We start from the raw sequence: 20,070 nt of genomic DNA on the forward strand, positions 1-20,070 counted from the left end.
TTAATTTGCTGTATGGGCTGCAGGCAGTCATTTTCTTGCAATCCTAAATGGTGTCTTCCTTTACCCTGCACTGAAGTTTTAATACTGTGGGCTTTCCTGCTGCAAGTGTGTTTAACAAAGAGAACTGAGTTTTCAAAATACAGTTTTTACATTGTGCTCTGGTATGACTAAGTATCAACTTTAAGTGCTTAACTGAATATTGTGCATATCAGAAAACTGGAAATCAAGATCACAGAATCCAGAATTGGGTTCATGTGGGTGTGTGCGCATTGAAATAGGAAGTGGAATTGTGCAGATAAAGGGAAAACTGCATACATTTTTGATTTAATTTTGAGCTTGAAAAGTTCTGTCCTGTTCCCTTGGAAGAACCGTGAGAATGTTGTGCCAGCCCCAGAGGAAGACTTCCTTATCGTGCTGCTGTTAAAACTCTTCCTGTTAACATGCACACTCTCTGGCTCTGGGGACCTTTACCTGGTTATCCAAAAAAAGAGGCTGGCTTCACGTGATTTTAATGTGAAAATAGATAAGAGAAATTTGGATGCTTGGGACTTGGAGAGAGGATACAAACTCTGCAGTGTCAATCTACGTGAGGCCTGTCTACGTGAGGCTACCTTTGATTTGCAACTTGCTTCAACTTAGAGTAACAAGAGTAAAAGTAAGGTTTACTATGGCAGAATAGACCTCAATGCAGCCTGAGCAAGCTGTCAGTAATCCTCAGTATATATTTGATTGTTGCAGTTAAACTATTGCTAAGGCTTCAGCTTGGTTTAAAGCCACACTGGGCATGCCAACAGATGTTCCAGTCACACCTCCCAGTTACAGCAGAGACAGCTTCTTTTTTATATACAATGTCTCACAACTTTGAAGGGAGTGGGAAGAATGCTATTCAGTTGCATCAGCTGAGCTGAGAGCAAACTTTATTTAGAAGCACTCTGTAATAAGGTGTTGCTGTCTGAAAACATGTTTTCATGACCTTTTTCAATTTCTCCTTATATGTTCTGTGATTAGCTTTAGAAAACACGTACATGTATGATCACCCATATATATATACGAGCCATTTGTGAAGAAGTGTGGATGTGTGGCATTTCCAAGGGCATATCATGTGTCAGTTAGCAAAAGTGTGCAAACAGTGTGCCAGAAAGAGATCACAGGCAGGAAGCCATGGAGTCCTGTGTCACTTTATGTTTTTCCTTTAAAGCTGAGGATGCAGGTTGGCTTAATCTTTCCTTGCTGTAGTTCTTCAGTATTTACATGCACATACATCAGAGTTCCATTAAACAAATCTGTAGAAAGGAAAAAGTATGTCTTTACTGAAGACAGGGATGAAAGAAGCAAGATGATTCTGTTAATAGTATGGAGCTATTTGGGAGCTGGAGGCTGGGAAAGCATGTGTCTAGTACAATGCACTTAAGCTGAGCTGCAGACATCTGATAAAACGTTATATTTGTTACAATCATTTAGAGTTCTCTTCTCCATTGGCAAACAAACCTGTGTTCTCTGTGTCTATGCATTTTTGGTTTTAGTTTTATTCCTTGTATTTTTACCAGGAGAGAATGACCTAGTTCCCATGGTATGTGCTAATAATCTCTGGGTACTGGAAGAGTTGAGGTAAATAAGAGCACGTGCATTGTAGACTTATACTGAGTCATTCTTTGAGAGTTCTGAGTTTTGTCTTTAGAGTTAAATCAGTCATCCACACAGTGCTTATGTGCTTTAGCAAAGACATGAGGAGCATTACTGAGTTTCCTGTCTGTGAGTTTTGATTTTATCAGTCTGCCAAGGAAATCTAGTGCTCAGCTTTGGTTATTAATGGGTAGGTAGAGGGAAAAGCTGTGGGCTTATTCTTGTTTCATGCTTGTGCTCTTGTGTTTCATAGTCTCTTTGTTACCCTTAATTCCTCAATCCTGTCTTTTTCTTCTTTTTCTTCTGTAAGTCTAGGATACATGCATGTTTCTCACAGTTTTGAAACAAATGTTTATTATGAGGAATATTAGTGGATTGCATGGTACCTTAGTGCAAGTATCTTAGGTAGCTTCCCAAATGCTAATTGCCTTATCACAGTGCTTTTGAAAGTGCAGTTTGTGATGTGAGGCTGTTGGCTGTAACTAAAGTGGCTGTTTTCTGTCTTCACATCCATGGAGAGTGCTGGAGCTGGGGTCAGTTCTCATTTGCTGTGTTCTGGTGATGCCTTTAGCATAAAATCAGTGGGCTGTAATGGAAAGCTTTATTACCACCGTGTTGTATTGTGTTCCTAGTATCTTACAGGATGTTACATGGTGTTTCTGGTATCTTTCGGGAGGACTGATCAAAACATAAACACAAATTTGAAAGGAAGCAGTGTGCACTCAAACACATGTGAATAAATCCAACACAATGAACTGTTGAGTTGTTGCTGGCTACTGCTGAGCTCTAAATGTGGCAATGGTCAGGAGCTGCTGCCTTGGAAAGAGAGTACTGCTGTGAAGTTTATAATAGAGACTTCACTTTTGGGAAGAAAAAGACAATGCAATTTAGCCATGTTACTGGCACTGCATTAGTTGACAGATGACTAATTTATGGATAGCATTTTAATACGTAATCCTGTTGTTTTGTTTTATTTCCTTTCTTGTCTTTAGGTGAAGCCAAAAATCTTCCTACATATCCGGGGCCAAACAAGATGAGGGATTGCTATTGTACAGTAAACCTGGACCAGGAGGAGGTTTTCAGGACCAAAATAGTGGAGAAGTCATTATGGTAATGAATACTTGTATACATGTTCTGTTAACTCTTATTCTGTGCTATGTTTGTTTAATGTTCCAAAGATACTTTCTTAAGGGGAGGAGGGAGGATGAGTATGATCCTTTTTCCAGTTTTAAGAACACCAGTGGTAGAACTATTCATGTCATGATTCCTGTCTGTATATATGGGAAAAAGTCTTCTCCAGGGCAAGCTATATTAACTATTTTCCTAAGAATGTATGGCCAGTGCTCCTTTCATTCTGCAACATTTGGTTTGAACTTCCCTAAGCTTTTCAGATCTCAACTTAGAAGGGAGCACTGAACTCCATTTCATGTCTATGCTTAGTATTTTGCATTGATTTAGCTACCGTAAAGGATGAAGTTAGGAATTCGTGTCTTCTTCCCCCTCCCCCATCATGATGCTGCAACTGAAAGAAGAGGTTTGAAGATGAGATGCCTGTCTGATTATCTTGGAAACTTCCTGTGAGATTGTAGAAGCCAAATGTAGAATGAACGAGAAGCACACAGCAAAACTTAAAATGCTTTCTCCTGGAAATCCCCAAACATCAAAAATAAAGGGAACAAGGCTGGGCATATATGTATGCTCTGGCAAGCTAGGCTTTTTTTAGAATTGAGGGGAAAGTAGCAGCAAGGAACAGTCAAGTTTCTAACTTTTATCTTAAGATATGAAATGGGGAAAGACAGTTGAGTAATACAGTTAGGAATTTGCTATTTGTCTTGTTATTGCAAGTAATTTACTTCGGGAAGTAGCTCTAGACCTCACTCCCAACCTCTCAGAAGTACCTAATGCATTTAAGAATGTGAGTCTCAGTAGCTTGACGTGGGGTTTATTCCCTTAAGTTACTTCAATTGTTCTCTCACCATATTTTTTGTTTTCTACATCTTCATTTCTCATCTTATATTCTGATATGGTATATTGGGGTCCATAATGGAGGGGCTTCTGTTTCTTGAGGCATTTAAATTGGCTAAACATACAGTGCTTTTGAATGGTGATGCTGATGCTTTCCTGCTTGTAGTATCCTGTATATTTTACAATAGCTGACATGCACTGTCCCTAAGCAAGTTGTCCCTGAACCAGCTGTTTTCCTATAAGTAACTTTGTAACTCATTTCAATTAATTACTGGATCAAATAGCTGTAGCCCTCCTGCTCACAACTAGAAGTTGCACATTTTTTTTCTGGATGATCATTAGTGTTTTGGAGGGAAATGGAAGCTAGGGAGTGAAGATGCATGAGAATAGTTGGAGTAATTTCCTTGTACTAGTACATGTATTTTTCTATGGAGAAAATAAACTCATAGTAGGAATAAGCAACAAGTCTTAATTCCTTTAGTCAGAAAGATTCCCCCCGTCTTTGGACACCATTATAAAGCAGAAGAGGTACAGTGAGGCTGTGCAGAGCTGGAAGGTTTCTGGTTTCTTGCAGAACTAAGTTCTTTTTGTTAAGTTCAGGTGAATTCAGAGGAGAGCAACACAATGATCAGAGGTCTGGAAAACAACCAAACAACCACTGAGGAAAGGTTAACAATCTTGGAATTATTTAGCCTAGAAAAGAGAGATGAGAGTAGATATAATTGTGTAAATATACTAAAAAAAAAAATACAACCAAAAAAGAGAAACACCACCACCACACCCTTTCCTCCCCCCAGAAGAAAACAAACTTCATACTCTGTATGTCCAGTACAGATATTGCAAGTAATAATAAACTTAAATTGCAGTGGGGAAGGAACTTTAGGCTGAAATTTATTGTGAAGAAAAATCTTCCTGTTGTTAAAGAAACTCCAGTGGTAGTTTGCCTTTTCCTCAGTAATCTTCTATTTGCAAAGTACTATTTTGAAGAACCTGCTTCTTCACGGCCCCTGAATATCCACTTACAGACAATGATATCAAATGAGTTTTGCATTTAGCTGCATAGGTTTTTCCTCTGCCCTTGTTTTTCTGTTTCGTAGGAGAAAAGCAGACAAAAATCCCAAATACATGAATGGTAAAACTGGGATGCCTTCCCAATCTGTGACTAAGAATTGCTCTTATTTAGTGAGGCACACGCACACAGCTACTTAATCTTTTATGACTGTGTTTACATCTATTAAAACAAGTGCATAGACTTCCAGAGGAAGATGTTTTTCAAATGATTTCAGACTGTAATGCGGTCGCCTGTTGTTTTTTGTAAGACTGAGATGAACATACAGCTGAGGAGCCAGTCATGCTGTTACATTCTTTAATGCTTGTTTGTAGATTGATTCAACCCATGGACTGAATTATTGGGCAGGCGATGCTTATGTGCCCTAAGGCCCACGTAATGTGTATGTAGCAGAGAAATACCTGCTTTCATGTATGGTGCTTCTTCGCCAGGCACTTCCCAATGTAATAGCAAAGCACATGTTGGGTCCCTTTTTCTGGGGTATCACTGCTGCATTAGGTGACTTCAGATGGGAGGAGGGATGTGAAACCGGGCCAAAACATGACTAAAATAATCAAATCCTATCTGAACATCTGTGTGGCTGGCACCCAAGTGGGCGACACAGCCTTTGACTAGAGTTAAAAGGGGAGAGCACCAGCTCTACTCTGTTGTTCAAGCCTATTTTCTGTTTCTGATCACTTCATGGCTGACACAGGGCTGGTTTGCTCTAAAGTAAGCTTTAAGAATTGCCTGTCTTTTCACGCATACTGGTAACTCCCCATCTTCCAGTAAGCTCAAAAAATGACTGTCACATAGTCTATTAAAAATAAGATGCTTTGTGTGAATGTCTGAATTGAAAGATGTTCCATATGCAGCCGTAGCACTACTGACTCTGAAGTGATATCTTCTCATTCAGATTTTCCTGGGGAAGCCTATCTTTTCCAACGTATCTGCATAAATGACTTTTTCATCTGCATGAAAAGGCTTACAATTATAGTCATGCTGAAAACATCATCTTGTGTATTTGGAAATTCAAGGAGTGCTTGCTTCCCTTCTCCCCTTTGCTCAGTTGGGCTTCATTAAGCTTCTACTAAGCACTGCAGATAGGTATACTTTTCCAGGCAAGCCTTCTCCTGATGTAAAGTTTAAACAGAACTGCCAAATGAGAAAAAAGGAGGAGTTATCTCTCCTTCCCAGAGGAACTTGGATGAATGTGCATTTCTGACTTGCTTGGGGTATCTGTGGCAGAGCCTTCAGACTCTGACTCATGATCTCCTGTGTTTTGTACTGGGACGGTGTAAGAAGTTTCCTCCCTGAGCTCTGTCTAAACTTCTGCAACAGATTTTTATTTTATTGGGCTGTGGTAGAGGCACGAGGAGACAGCTGAGAACAGTAACCTCTTAAATCAACAAAGCATGAATCATTCAGAACTCTAAGAACTGAACCAGCACATCCTATTGCACAGTCCAGTGCCCTTACCAGTGCACTGAAGAGAATCTCTGTGAGCCTGATGCCCTGTATCTAAGTTTGCATCTCAAAAATTGAGAGCAGCCAGCATGGCAAACCTTAACTTCTCTGTTCAGCAGTCAGGTGGGACTCATCAATTGCAATCAGAAACTTCAATAATTCCTGCCATCCTACCTCTGTTGGCTTCTGTTAAACTGGATGGTGGCACTGCTGCCTTGTGCTAGAGGTTTTGAGGGCTGCTATGAGGCTAACTTGGTAGTGTCTGATTGAAACATGGTCAGGCCTTTCTATGAAACCACAGAGCAGTGTGAAAGTTCTGTTTATGTGGAGCAGCTGGGGTCATCTGACTTCTCTGGGGATCTTTGGACAAGGACAGGGAACCCTTGGATTGGTCAGAGCACATTCTCCAGGTTCCCAGGAAGAGAATCCTGAACTCCTCAAGCAGCACTGTTTTCATAAACTCCTTGGCACAAGCTTTTAGTAAATTCTAAGAAGGTCACATGCAAGCCATAAGATATGAGGGAGAGGTCAGTTAGAGCCAGGATTTAACACGCTCCTCTGTTTTGTGTTTGTTGTTCAATATTTACATTACCATCATCTGCAAAGGCACTGGATAGAATTGGATCCACTCCATATAACCTAGCAGAGAGGTATGTGAAGGGACTCATTTATTTTACATCCTAAGGAACGTGTGAGAATTTACTGTTCTTTTAAATGCAAAGGTCTATAAATTTTCTTGAATTCCTAGCTGCCAGTAGAAAGCCTGACAAGAATTTTGCCAATTAATTTCCTCTGCTGAACCAACTACTTGGCTTCCCCCATGTGTAATTTCAAACTTAGAATCACCAAATGGTTTGGGTTGGAAGGGACCTTAAAGATCTAGTTCCAACCTCCCTGCCACAGGCAGGGACACCTTCCACTAGGACAGGTTGCTCAAAGCCCTGTCCAACTTGGCCTTGAACACTCCCAGGGATGGGGCATCCACAGCTTTTCTGAGCAACCTCTCCCATTGGCTCACTGCCCTCACAGTGAAGAGCTTCTTCCTAATGCCTAATCTAAATCTACCCTCCTTCAGTTTAACTGTTCCCGCTTGTCCTGTCACTACACACCCTTGTATAAATTCATTCTTCAAGATTCCTTGTAGTCCCCTTTAGGTACTGGTATCTCCTCAGAGCCATCTCTTCTCCAGGCTGAACAAGCCCAGCTCTCTCAGCCTGTCTTCACAGGAGAGGTGCTCCAGCCTCTGATCATCTTCATGGCCTCCTCTGCACTCACTCCAACAGGTCCATGTCCTTCTCATGCTGGGGGCCCCCGAGCTGGATACAGTACTCCAGGTGAGGTCTCACTAGAGCAGAGTAGAGGGGTGGGATCACCTCCTAGGCCTGCTGGCCATGTACCTGGTCATGCAGCCCAGCACACGGTTGGCTTTCTGGACTACAAGCACACATTGCCAGCTCATGTTGAGCTTCTCATCAGCCAGCACTCTCCCTGTCTTTCTTCTCATAGCTGCTCTCAGTCCAGTCTCTGTTCAGCCTGTATTGTTTGGGCTTGCCCCAACCCATGTGCAGGACCTTGAACGTGGCCTTGCTGAACTTCAGGCTTCACCATCCAGGACTTGATCCTAGCTACAGATCTTCCCTGAGGATAAGCTTTCTCTGCTCATTGGCATTAAGACTGACTTTGCCTTTGCTGGTTGCATCAAATGTTTCCATTCACTTAAAGGGCAGTGTCAGCTGCAACAGGAAATCAAGGCAGCTTCTCAAATCATAGGTGAAGAATGGAAGGAATGTGACATCTCTAAATTTGTTTCAAGGATATGAATAAAGGCAAAACCCGTTGTACGCTAAGAATCAAATGGCTGATACTGTGTGCTTTAGAGGGGTGAGCCAAGCGTCTTGAGTCTGTGATTATTTAGTTCTCCACTATTTCACTGAGGAATTTTTCACATGCTAAACATAGTGATCAAAGCCTGAATGAAACAGCAAATGAAGCCAGAGGCACTTTCCCCACCCCCAGTCTTCTTTTTCCTGGTCTCTGGTGAAGGTAACAGTGAGAAATACAAGTCTGCAATGTACTTGTGAGTGTATGGTGAAATGTGCTGTAAAATCATAGTTAAGACTGTGTTGTTTTTAACAAGAGGTTGCTGTGTCTTTGCTCTGGATCAGGTAACATACTCAATCAGTAGCTGTCAGAACTTTTTGTAAGTAATTTCACTGCCATATTTAATGTTGCTTTTTAGTTCTGGACTTGCTTAAACCCCTGTTTTCCAATGTTTGGAGTTCATGACTGCATAGCTAAACTTCTCTTATGTTCTGATAACATCTTGGAAGCAGGCCACTTCTCAAAATTTAAACACAGAGTTGTTTCCCTTAGTTGGGCCATTGCCAAAATTAGCTGCTGTATCTGAGTTAGTTCCCTTAGCTACTTCCATATTCTTATATTGCTAGCTTCCTTCCTTGAAATAACAGCTTTCCCGAGCCTGGATGCCTTAAGTAAAGAAGCCTTGAGCTGGATGCTGTAGCATAGTTTGCAGCTTCTCTCCTGCTTGCTTCCAGCGTATTCCTCAGTATGCTGTCTGCCCCAGGGCCTGCCATCTTCTGCACTCCACTACATCTAACTGGCTTGGATTCCTAATGTCAGTAGACCTTCCTTCAGAAAAAACCCAAGCCTTCAAGGAACAGGGGTAAGATGGGCATGGATACAACTTCAGCCTGGTCAGGGATGTTGTTGAAGGCAAGGACCGTGTGGTTGTGTAGGGAAGTAATACATCTGGGAAGGGCACAAGGAAGGGAAGCAAAACTCAGTGGAAGGTGGAGAATGAAGTGAGCCTTGAGACCTAAGGCAGGGTTTATTAATGAGAGTGTTTGTCCACATGAAGAGCCACCCATATGAGAAACAATTGGTGGTAGTGTAGGCTGCTTTGACTGATTAGAAAAAAAAAAAAGAAAGTAAATGCAGCTGTAATGCGACTTCTGTTGTTTGTGTGTGTAGTCTTACAGAATATTTTGGGAGGCGACTAGGGGCCAAATGGCTGCTGCTCCAAGTTATCATAATCCCTGTAAGCCTCATTGAGCCATACCAGCAACTGTCAAGTGAGGATGGTAACTATAGCTCAAGTGTCTGTCTCTCCCCTCCGAGCATGGGGTTGAGAAAATGCGCACTGCTTTATTTTTTTCTCTGTGTCGTAGGGGTGGTTGTGGCTATAACACAGCACTGTCCATCTGGGTGTGTCTGCACAGGGACACAAGGAAAAATCTGCCTTTGTCTCGGTGGATGTCTGGGAGGCTTAACAGTGGCCATAATTGGTATGTTTGGATTTAGATGTTGCCTTCTGGCCGTATACTTCCTGCTGCGTGTCCTCTGCCAGATCTGTGCTTCAAATATGATACTAGGTATTTTTAATAAATTGTGTAAGGAAGCTTCCATGACATCTGCCAACTTTACTTGCCTGTTTTCTGGTGGCTCTGTGTCTAGTAGGAGACTGAAGCGCATTCAGATTTCTATTTGGCTTGCTGTATCTGCTTTGAATAAACCTTCTCTACCCCACTCCCTTTACATACACTGCAAAGCACAGTATAAAACGTATTAGCCAAGTAGTAGGAAAAACTTCATAGTAGAAACAAGCAAGTGTACTCCTTTGTACAGACTGATTTTGCTTCCCACTCACATGGTGATGTGAACTCTGGTCTTTAAGTTCATGCAGCAGGATGAATCCAGTATTTCTAAACATTTTAAAATAGTCAGAGGATGTGGAGTTGTCTGTGGCATGTTAATAGTCCTTACTTTCAATCACAAAAGCAGTTTAAAAAAAGAAAAAGCTGTACACAAAGAATTCTGGTTTGAGGGGTTTCATTATTATTCATCATGCAGCCCTTGCACTTCATCCACTGAAGTACTGGTGCCAAAACAAAGACAAAACTGCTTTAGCAAATCCTAAGTATTGAGAAACAAGCACGAGCTTTTGCAACACAGCCTGAAACTAAAGAAATGTTTCTACACTGAGACTTGTTTTATGAAGTCTCTTCCTCTCTGTTAATATTATTTGTGATGATTTCATTAGATATGTGAAGGTATGGAATTTAAATTGCAAGCATGTCTCTGGAGTTTTGTAAAACATGTAAAAGTGAACAAATTTTGAACCTTTTATAGGGGAAGAAGTTCCCATTCATTATGTTTGAAATGAGGATTCTCTTCCTTATTTGCTTTCATTCCGCTTGATCTACACAGTCATTTGTTTCTCTTCTCCTTCCCTGTCTCCTCCTGAAAATACCCATTGCCTAAACACACATTAGAGGAGGTTCAAAAATAGATACCTTGAAATGGGAAGGGCTCTAAGAGGGATAGCTGAGAGTGAAACAGTACCTAGAGGGAACTTTTTGGGTTTGATTCCTTGGTATTCCTGCTCCCGTGAGCATTCAGAGCAAGCACGATTTATTTATTTTTTTAGTGTATACCTGAAGATTGAAATCCATTGAACCATTCTTTATGCTTTTACTTGACTTTTTTTTTTGGGGGGTGGTGGGGGGTGGTGGGGTGGTGGTGGTGGTGTGTGTCTCTTCTGTGGTGAGAGCTGTGTGAGCATCCTAGGGGAAATATACTGAGGAGGGGTCAAGCAGTGTATGTGTTAGTGGTAGGGGCTGGATAAAACCTGTGCAGGTGCAGTAAGAGCCCCATGCTTCCTGAAAACAGGATTACCTCTACTGCTGAGGTAGAGCTTCCCTCATTCAGAGCATAGTAAGGTGATAGGTATCTACTGGAAAAGAGGTAAGAAGAGGGTGTGAAGTGACAGTACATGGAGTAGAAGGCTACAAAGTCAGACCCTTCTGTGTCTGAAAGCTTAGAGCAAGGTTTTTAAACTTGGTGCAGTTTGTTCTTTGCAGTTTCTAATCCTGTGAGGAGAACAAGAGACAGTGACTTAGAACAAGCCCCATTTAATAACTAAGAGTAGTTGGTGCCTGCTCATCAGTGTGTGATAGCAAAACTAAAAAGTTAGCAAAGCTGTTCTAAACTTAGTAGTCTACTGAAGAAGCTGGATTTGAAAATGCCTTTATATTGAGCTTGGGAGGAGCTGAACTGCATTTACAATGGAGGCCCACTGTCTCTGTCCTTGCAAGTTATTGCTTTCAGCAGTTATGTCCTGTCATTTAAGTCCAAAAGGAGCTGAAATAATGACACCACCAGTCCTGTCCATGCCCTTCCATTGTGCAGGTTGCAAGGTTGGGGAGGGGCGACTCATTATTTTTTCTTCTCTTTGAATGATTAAAATTTCTCTGAATCCACAAGGAAAGCTGAACTCAAAATCTGGAAGTTGCATCTGAACTCACTTGGTTATGAAAGATTCCGGAGTTTTCAGCCGGTCTAGTTCTAGTATTTGTTTTGGAGGATCTTGTCAGACTCCTGAGGGCTGTGTAGGCAGATGCTGCTGCTTTTTATTAATTGCTATGTCAAAATAAAAGTGCTCACCGAAGCCAAATCAAACTAATTCTGGCTTTTGGGAGAGAGGGGGCACTGAGGGAGGAATTTAGCTGTTCTTTTGGAAAAACTGTTCTGCAGCCCTGGGGCTCATGCTCAAGAGAAGTTAGCTTGGGAAATAAATCATGGGGTTTGACTGTTGCGACCTCTTGCTCTTCAGGTCTGGGTGGGAGACAAAGTGAGTACTGTTCTCAAGAGATACATGGAGAAAAAGCACACATTGAAGTAGAAGCTGGAAGCTTTTGTGTGGTAACTTTTGATTCTTTCAGAAAGAAGATACTGTTTCTGCAAAGAAACACAGGATTGGGGTGAGGGGGTATCAGATTTATCTCCATCTATATCTTTACAGTTAGAGCTTTGCTGGCTAATTATCCAGTGTAGAGTGAGTGCTCTTGTGTTGGAAATCTGCTTGCTTATATTATTAAGAGTTCAGCACACCTCAGGGGTGTCACCTGAGTGATGAGAGGTTGTGAATCTACAAAGGTACAAGATCTTGGAGGGGGAAAGCCAAGAGCAGAACAAGACTTGTGGTGACAGTGGCTGCAAGTAATGCATCCTGTGAAGAGTGCCTGCCAGTGGGCTCTGCTCAGGCTGACAAGCCTTGTGCAGAAAAGTAATGCCCAAATGTGGTCCCTACATGGCTAAGTCACCCACCACATCCTTTCTTCTGTTAATCAGTCTCTTTCTGGTACCATGTGTTGGACTAGATGATGCTTCTTGTCCACTCTGCTTTTCTGAATCTCATGCTTGTTTTGCTGTGGTGTGGTCTTAGTTATCTTCTGCCCTGACCCCTCCACCAATAACAGACATTAATAGGGCACTTGCCAAAGGCCCCAGTTGTTGTCTCTTCTCTGCTTTTTTCTCCAGAATCAGCTAAGCTGAATTCAAGTATGCTCAGTGCAAGTCTCACTTGTGTTTATGTTGCCTTTAGACTTCCAGTATACTGAAGCTTCCCTTAAATTCTTGACAGAGGATTGGGTGTATCATCTACAGTTCATTAAGTATCGTTTCATGATAGTGAGTAAATTCATCTGCCACACTGTTCCAGGAGAAAGGACAATTTTATGGCTGAGCAGAGTATTTGGCCTCGGAATGATGCAAGTATTTTGCATGTGTAATGCGCTAGATATCTGGGCTATGTTTATGCATTTGTGTAGTCCCCTTGGGTTAAGCTTGTATGTGAAAACTTGCACCAAGTGATGTGTGCAGAATGAGGCCCTCGGCGCCGCCAGCAGAAACGTGGCTGCTGGGACAGTTAGATAGTTCCCAGTTTGGTAGAAGCTGCTTGTACCACATAATGCTTGTATTTTGTGCCTGAAGTGGTGGCTGCTGAATTCCTGATTCCAAATAAAAGAGGACATAACTGAGAGTGCTGTTGGGGGCAGTTGGGACAGTCAAAACAGCTTCCATTTCCAGCTGTTAGATTTTCTTCCCTGCCTTCACAGTAGGAATGACTGAGTGGGGCTCATGCTGGTTGCCGTAGCTCACAGCTGGATGAATTTATTTCAAGGAATGGGAAAATGTTTCCAGTGGTGAAAGTTTAACCTGTGGGTATGCCTTGGGCTTTGTTGTTTATCCAATATGTATTCTTGCATATGGCTGTTGGACTAGTGACTTAAATAATATTCTTACTGAATACTGGGTGATGTCTCTAGACTTCATAAAATTAATGTGGCATATTCCCTTCAAACACAGAGTGCTTAGCTAATTTGCATTGCCTGTGTGTTTTGAGTGAGACTTGTCAGCTAGCTCTTGAGGGAATGTGGCAATTCTGGGGGAGTGTATTTTTACTGTAGGCAGAAATACAAGCAAAAGTGCATAGTGATGTACAGTATTCTGGAAGAAGCCAAGGCAATGATGTCTCCTGACAAAACGCTGAAAAAAAATAAAGATAATGCAAAGAAATATTAATATTTTTTGAAATCTAATTTTCTGACATAAAAAGCCTTTAATAATGGTTAAAGCTACAGCACAGTTCTATCTCCCATTTTTGTGCTTAGCCAAGACAATAAGGAGTTCTGTGTTTAAAAATGAAGGAAAAAGCCCTGCTGGCTTTTGGCCTGTTGGAATTAGATTTATTTTTAAGTCTAGATATGCAGTGCTTGCTGTATTTGTTCATATGACTCAGACTACATCCACTCATTTGAGATCTACTGAGGCATGAGTGATGGATTGAAGTGTGTGTAAAATGGTAGACCTGTCAATGAATAAATAATGTTGATGCGTGCTTATAGTTCTTAGAAGTAAATCCTTTCCCATGTGATTGGATAGAGAGAAACTGAAAGGGTTGCTATTAGGTGTCTGAGATTTTCTTTTTCTCCATTTAAATTGGTAAGATCCAAAGAAAGCCCCTGAAGTCTCTAAAGAGCTTTTCATGCTGAGATAGTATTTCTTTTTTTTAAATCTGGTCTTACTGTAAAGAAACTTATTCTATACAATTCCAGAATGCAAAAATAGTCATATATGCAACACTATCAGGTAGCAAGCATCATGCCAGCTCCAAGGCTTAGTTACCATCAGTTGACTGAATCTGAGTTTAAATAAGAAACATTGCAGGGGATGTGGAAAGAGGCAATGGCTGTAGGCATTTTATTTTAAATAAACCATATCCTTTTAAATAAATATTTAACTATATATGCCATGAACCATGCTGTATTTTGCTCATCCAGTTCATGGGTATGCTTTACTGATCTTTGTCATAATGGTCTATTGTAAGCACAGTGTGATAGCAGGGGCCTCTCGCCACCTTTCAGGGCACTTTATCTTAGCAAATAAGATAGAGTCTTATTTGGTCTCTGCCTTCTTTATTTTGAGACATTTATTTTCCAAATAAAAAGAAGTATCTTGAGTTTTTTTGCACATGAAGAAATTGTGTTATGTGGGTGTTTAGGATAGTTAAGAGTCAGTGTGCTTGAAGGCACACATTCATGGGTGGGAAAGACCGTCAGAGCCCAGAGTGATGCTCTGGGTGTGAAGTATGAACACACTGGCTCCTCCAGGATACCAACACTAATTTCTTTTTCTTGTGTGTGTGTGTGTTTATGTGTATGTTGTTTTTTTTTACCCAGCCCCTTCTATGGAGAAGACTTTTACTGTGAAATTCCGCGGACCTTTCGCCATCTGTCATTTTATATTTTTGACAGAGATGTTTTTCGAAGGGATTCCATCATAGGTATGTGCTCATAAATTCTTATTTTCTTTACAGCTTGCTTCTCTTGGATTTTAACTGTTAGATCATATGTAGTCCTATGAGTTGGAGCTCGATAGGACTGACAGTGGCAGTTGCACGTACTGTTCAGGATTGTCCTTTTTTGTCAAGTGACAAAAATGCCTGCAGTATTACATATTAAAAAAGTCTGGCAGGTAAATGCTGTCTGTTGTGATAGTAAATGCAGATTGCAGTTTAACTGAAATAGGCAATAAAGTGTTGTTTAAATGCCGCCAGCATCACTTGTTACTGGATTTGTTGTTTTTTTTTTTCCCTAAATGCAAGGCCTTTAGTCTTTCACTCTTCCAGGCCTCATTACCCTTGACCTGTATGACTACCCTATGACTACCTTAATGACATGCAGAATAATACCTACTGGTCATAGGTGCCCACAATACAATAATGACAGGATTTTATAGAGCATATCAGAGCAAGCTATTGCCTACAGAATAGCTCTGTAAGACTTCCAGTGTCTTGATGTGGGCAACACCTCTGCTTTTCCACGTTATTTGCTATGCATTTCACCTGCAGCAAATTGCATGACACTCCATTTATCTCTTCAGGGATAAAAGTCTTGTAAAAGCCTAGTTGTTACTGAGCAGAACAGTTTCCACTTTAAGTAATTTTAACTGTTGGATATTTTTCAGCTTTTCATCTCTTTTGAAGCAAGTCATGTATGACTACCATTTTACTAATTACAGTAGAACATGACTATAGCTGTCAGTGAGGTGTGTATGTTTTGACAGAGCTTCTAGCAAGGAAGTTGTCTGATGCTGAGCAAGAACTGCTGAGCAAGAGTTTGTATGATACTGTAAAATGCACTATGTTAAAGCATGTGGGGTGGTGGTGCAGATCTCTTTGTAAGTATCTTTACATTTGTTACGCAGTCACTAGCTTTTTCTTTAATTATACATTAATTATTTTATGTTTTACATAAAGCTAGAAAACTGGGTCGTCACTCCCCTAACTGAGCTCATGTATGTACAAGATCTGGCATCCTGGGGAGGAGGGCATCAGTTTCTGATTTTGAGTGAGCTTTTGGAAAGCTTTTCAGTCTCTCTAATCTCTATAGTTTCCTCTGGTAATGTGAAAGTAATACCACCTTTCTGATAAGTTTCTCGTACTTTAAATTGCCTCATCTGATGTCCTGTGTGACACCAGTTTTCTGCAGCTGCAGTGACCTATGAACAGGCCATGCACTGGGGTTTTTCTTGCTCAGGGCTTTACTCCCTCTCTTTGAACAAGGGTCTCCGAACACTTAACACAAGCCAGATCCGTGAAATTGCAGATGGAGAAGTGCAAATTGTTTCCTTTTCTCTATGTGTCCAAAGTTCCTGTTTTAATAATCAAACCCTGACATTGGAGGGGAATTATTCAAGAGCAGCTGGAGGAATCTCACCTTAAAGGTACTGGGAGCAGTTTGTGAAAAGAAGGACTTGGAGAAAAGATATAAAGAGACTTTTTGGATGCTGAAATGGTTGATCAGGTTTCTGTTTTTTCACTGCCTTTTCAAGAAGAGACAATCTTGATTTCTTTTTTCTTTTTTTTTTTTTCTTTTTTTGGTATGCATTGTGGAATCCGTAGGTAGGTAGTCTGCTGTGTTACTGTACTGATGTAGCACTAAAAGTCAAAATTCCAGTGTCATCTGTCTACGCTGAGATTTTACAGTACATATTAGCTGTTGTAGGCTGAGTTTTCCCTTCTTCCACTCTTTCTTCCCATCCCTCCTTATCACAGGCATATTTTGAAAAGCATTTCAAAGAACTGGAATTATGATAAATAGCAATGGACAGAAGAAAAGAGTCCAGCATTACTGTCACATTGATACTAACTCTAAGTTCTGCTTGTAATAGGAAAATGTTCTGGAAAGAGAGCAGTACTCTGGAGCAACTGCATGTGGTTATTTTCAGTAGTTCCTATTGACAGGAGTCAGCAGCAGCAAAGATGAACAGTGGAGGTTTTTTTGAGAAAGGAAACTTTCATTGAAACAAAGTCTAATATTTAAAAAGAATAGCTGCTGTATGTGTATCTTCAGCTGAGTCTTAAGAGACCTTTTCTTGCAGGGGCTTGAGTAAGGGAGGTTTGGAAGAGGTCCCTATTAAGTGAGTTTGGTCAGAGTAGTGCTAGAATAAGCAATTTTCCGCTGAACCGCTGAATGCTGCAAATAGAGGCCCTTTGTTTGCATTACAGAGATACTATATTATGTCATCATGAGACACTTCTGCTGAAGAAAATGTGTTTACCCATGTTTGTCCAGCAACAAAACTTTCTCAGAGAAGGGTGTTGGGGGTTGTGTCTTCCATCCAGGGAGACTAATTTTAAGTTCAAATGTTACTGATCTTGTGAATTTGCCCGTGTTTCCTGTGTGATCTGGTTTAACACATCTGTTTGCGTTGTTTGTCTGGCTCATTTTGTGCAGGTTTTGAGACAGAGAACAGTGCATGTGTGTCGGTATGGTGAGAATTTGGCAAGTGGCTGTTTTTTGGTTGAACTAGCAGAGTTCCTTTTTAGTCACTACTTGTCAGAACTTCCTCTTGGTGTTTTAATATTGATTTCCAGGGTGACTGGAGCTCAGAGCAGGCATGTTTTTATTTACTCAAATATGAAGTGCAAGTTTCTGATGGTAAATTCTTTAACACTGGAACTGTGGCTCAGTGTGTGACAGATGAGAATGCTCAAGCCACCAAAAGCGGAAGGAGTGGGGGCGATAAAAACAAGAACCCCCCTGAAACCTCTGACAGAAACTTCCGAGAAGAACCAAACAAACTCAGAAACTGGACACATGTGCAGCAGATACGTTTTGGAACACACTGTAGAGTTTTGGCATACAGGATGGGAGTATTGTGCTGATAAAGATATCTTTGAGTTTTCATGTTTGTTTATTATGTTTGCATTTTCCTCATTATAATTTGCTAAGTCACGTAGGATTTTGTTAGCTTGAACAATGTGTCTTGGAAGAATCTTGGATACCAGTTGAAACGCAAATATAATGAAGTCAAAGCAGAGCTCATGGATCCGAAATGTCATCTGTCTTTTTTTCTGGATAAAACATAGCAAATACACAGTTACTGAGGAAGTAAACTAGTCTAAAGTCATATAACTGGTATTGTTTGTCTTGACTTACTGGCTAGAGTTTGTGTACTGATTTATATAGTGTGTTGAACTGCTTTGAGTGAGGAAAAAAATAGATCTATTGGTTTGTTTCCAAACGATCAAATAGCAGTAGTAGGCTAGTTTGATGGAACGTGTCTGTATAATACCTAGGATAGCTCTTTCCATATAGTTGATACGATGTTAAAAACACTGCTAACTTGAACAACTGTCAATTGGTACCCCTCCAGTTGTAATGGGAAATAAGGTATCTCTGTCTGTATGCAGTAGAAGGAATATTAGGATAGTAGTGCTGCTAAGTAAGGCAAATATAAATACATGCTCTTTAATGACTAATTTTTGATACTTAGTTTTTAGTTTTTCAGAAATGTTGAATGAGGCAATCTGTGCCAATACAGTGGGACTGAAGGCGTTTCTTACGTTTAATACTTGAGCTAGATTTACTGAAGAAAACCATCTCCATGACATGCCCTGGGCTGGTATTCTCCTAGGAGCCTAACGGACAGTTCAGGCTGCCAGGCTGTGACCTTGAACATACCGATCAGTTAAAAAAGCAGAAAATGTACCACACCAAATTATGCAACACTGTGCTGGTGGAATAGTTAATATCAGATGCCTTCAGGAAACATGTACACAATTATTTATCCTGTACTTAATTCACAAATCAGGTTGGTTTGTTTGTTTGTTTTCACCCCAGTACCTAATTTGTTTGGGTAACAAGATGCGTGTAACTGACATGCTAACATCTATGTGAAGTACAAACCTGAACATGCACCCCCTGTGAGGCTCTGAGGGGAAAAAGTAAATCCACTGTATCAAATCTTGGCCCCCCATAATGCACTGGGGAATGAGTACCAGGCAACAGTGACTGCAAAGCTAGGTTTTAGGACTGTTTTCCCATTGCAACCAGCCAACCATAGGTGGCTATCTCACCTTTCTCAAATGTATGGGCATTTTAAGGGACCAGAGAGCAGCTGGCAGAGAATTGGTACCAGAGGTGTGGTTGGGTAGGTGGAGTTTTTCAAGTTGATTTTTCTTTTTTTTTTAAATAGGGAGACTAGAAATTGTTCTGTAAGTTAGGTCAGCTCTTCAGGATTGTGGCCAGCAAAACTACCCTGATATAGTCCAAGCAGCTTGCTGCTTTTTAAGGATAAAAGCAATGTCTTATCCACAGCCTACGTTTCTCTGCCTTATTATACAAGATAAATACCACAAAGGGAAAAAATGGGTTTCATAAGTGATATTATATTTGCACTAGTTATTAAAAAACAAACAAAATTGGGGTCATGAGTGTAGTACACCTTAGTACTACAGGCCTTAGGAGGCACCACTGCTGTGTAGTGTTCTGTCATCTCCACCACTTCTTACCCATGGCAGCCAATGGTGTAGTAGTGCTTGTGCCTCATGGTGCACTGCAGAGGAGCCAGGAGGGAGCCATTCTGCTGCTTCCAAGGTTCTGAAACCTCATGTTACCCCTAATTCTCATCCTTATCTTTCTAATCCTCAAGTAGGGAGATTGCTTGTTTCAGTCTTCTTCCATGTTATGGGAGAACTGAGTGAATTTGTGCTCACAAACAAGGCAGGCATCTGGCCCTTCTTGTCTTGCAAAGTTTCTGTACTTCTATTTGATGACAAATAATCTTTCATACAGATAATTATTAAATTCCAGGTAGTCTGGATTAGCTGCAGTGCTTCTTGGTTGGAGATTACAGGGTAATTAAAGTTTGCAAGGCTTTCAAAGCCTAAAATGTTCATTAAAATCAATTCTGATTTGTCTTTAGTCTTTCCAGCTATTAAAAGTGACTCTCCTTGTGCACTTTCATATCAGTTATTTTTAATAAATTCACTGTTATAGCGTGTCTTTGCGCTTTATATACCAGCATGAAGCAACTTCTGAACTAGCTTCTGGGTCCTCTTACTGCCTGATACTGTAGCACATAGGAAGCAAAGTAGTCAGCTCAGAGCTGAGATGGTTAAATTCATTAGGCATTTGGGACCTTTTAACATGTGACTCAGACTTCACTCTTTGCTATATAAATTAACTGTGATGCAGTCCTTGTTACTGGAGCATGTTGTATTAAACATACTACATTATATTGCTTTAGCTCACTTGGCAGCAATGTGCAAAATTCTGTGGTTTTCGCTGTGCCAGTATTCCAAGATAAAGATAGCCTAC

General features: G+C 40.8%; 1 protein-coding gene across 3 annotated transcripts in view; it reads left to right on the forward strand.

Moving 5' to 3' along the window:
• The window catches only part of RASA3 (RAS p21 protein activator 3), a 172,886-nt gene that overhangs the window by 79,228 nt on the left and 73,588 nt on the right, over positions 1–20,070 (forward strand). For all 3 annotated transcript variants that reach the window (XM_061377712.1, XM_061377710.1, XM_061377711.1), the window contains 2 exons: positions 2,616–2,733; positions 14,644–14,747. In XM_061377712.1, coding sequence (XP_061233696.1) covers positions 2,657–2,733; positions 14,644–14,747 — 181 coding nt within the window. In that variant the 5' untranslated portion in view covers positions 2,616–2,656. The remainder of the gene's footprint in view (positions 1–2,615; positions 2,734–14,643; positions 14,748–20,070) is intronic.

The sequence above is a fragment of the Neopsephotus bourkii genome, unplaced genomic scaffold (genome assembly GCF_033783945.1).
Source record: "Neopsephotus bourkii isolate Nb327-2 ecotype Australia unplaced genomic scaffold, CSIRO-AGI_Nbou_v1 NB_1760, whole genome shotgun sequence".
NCBI classification, from domain to species: Eukaryota; Metazoa; Chordata; class Aves; order Psittaciformes; family Psittacidae; genus Neopsephotus; species Neopsephotus bourkii.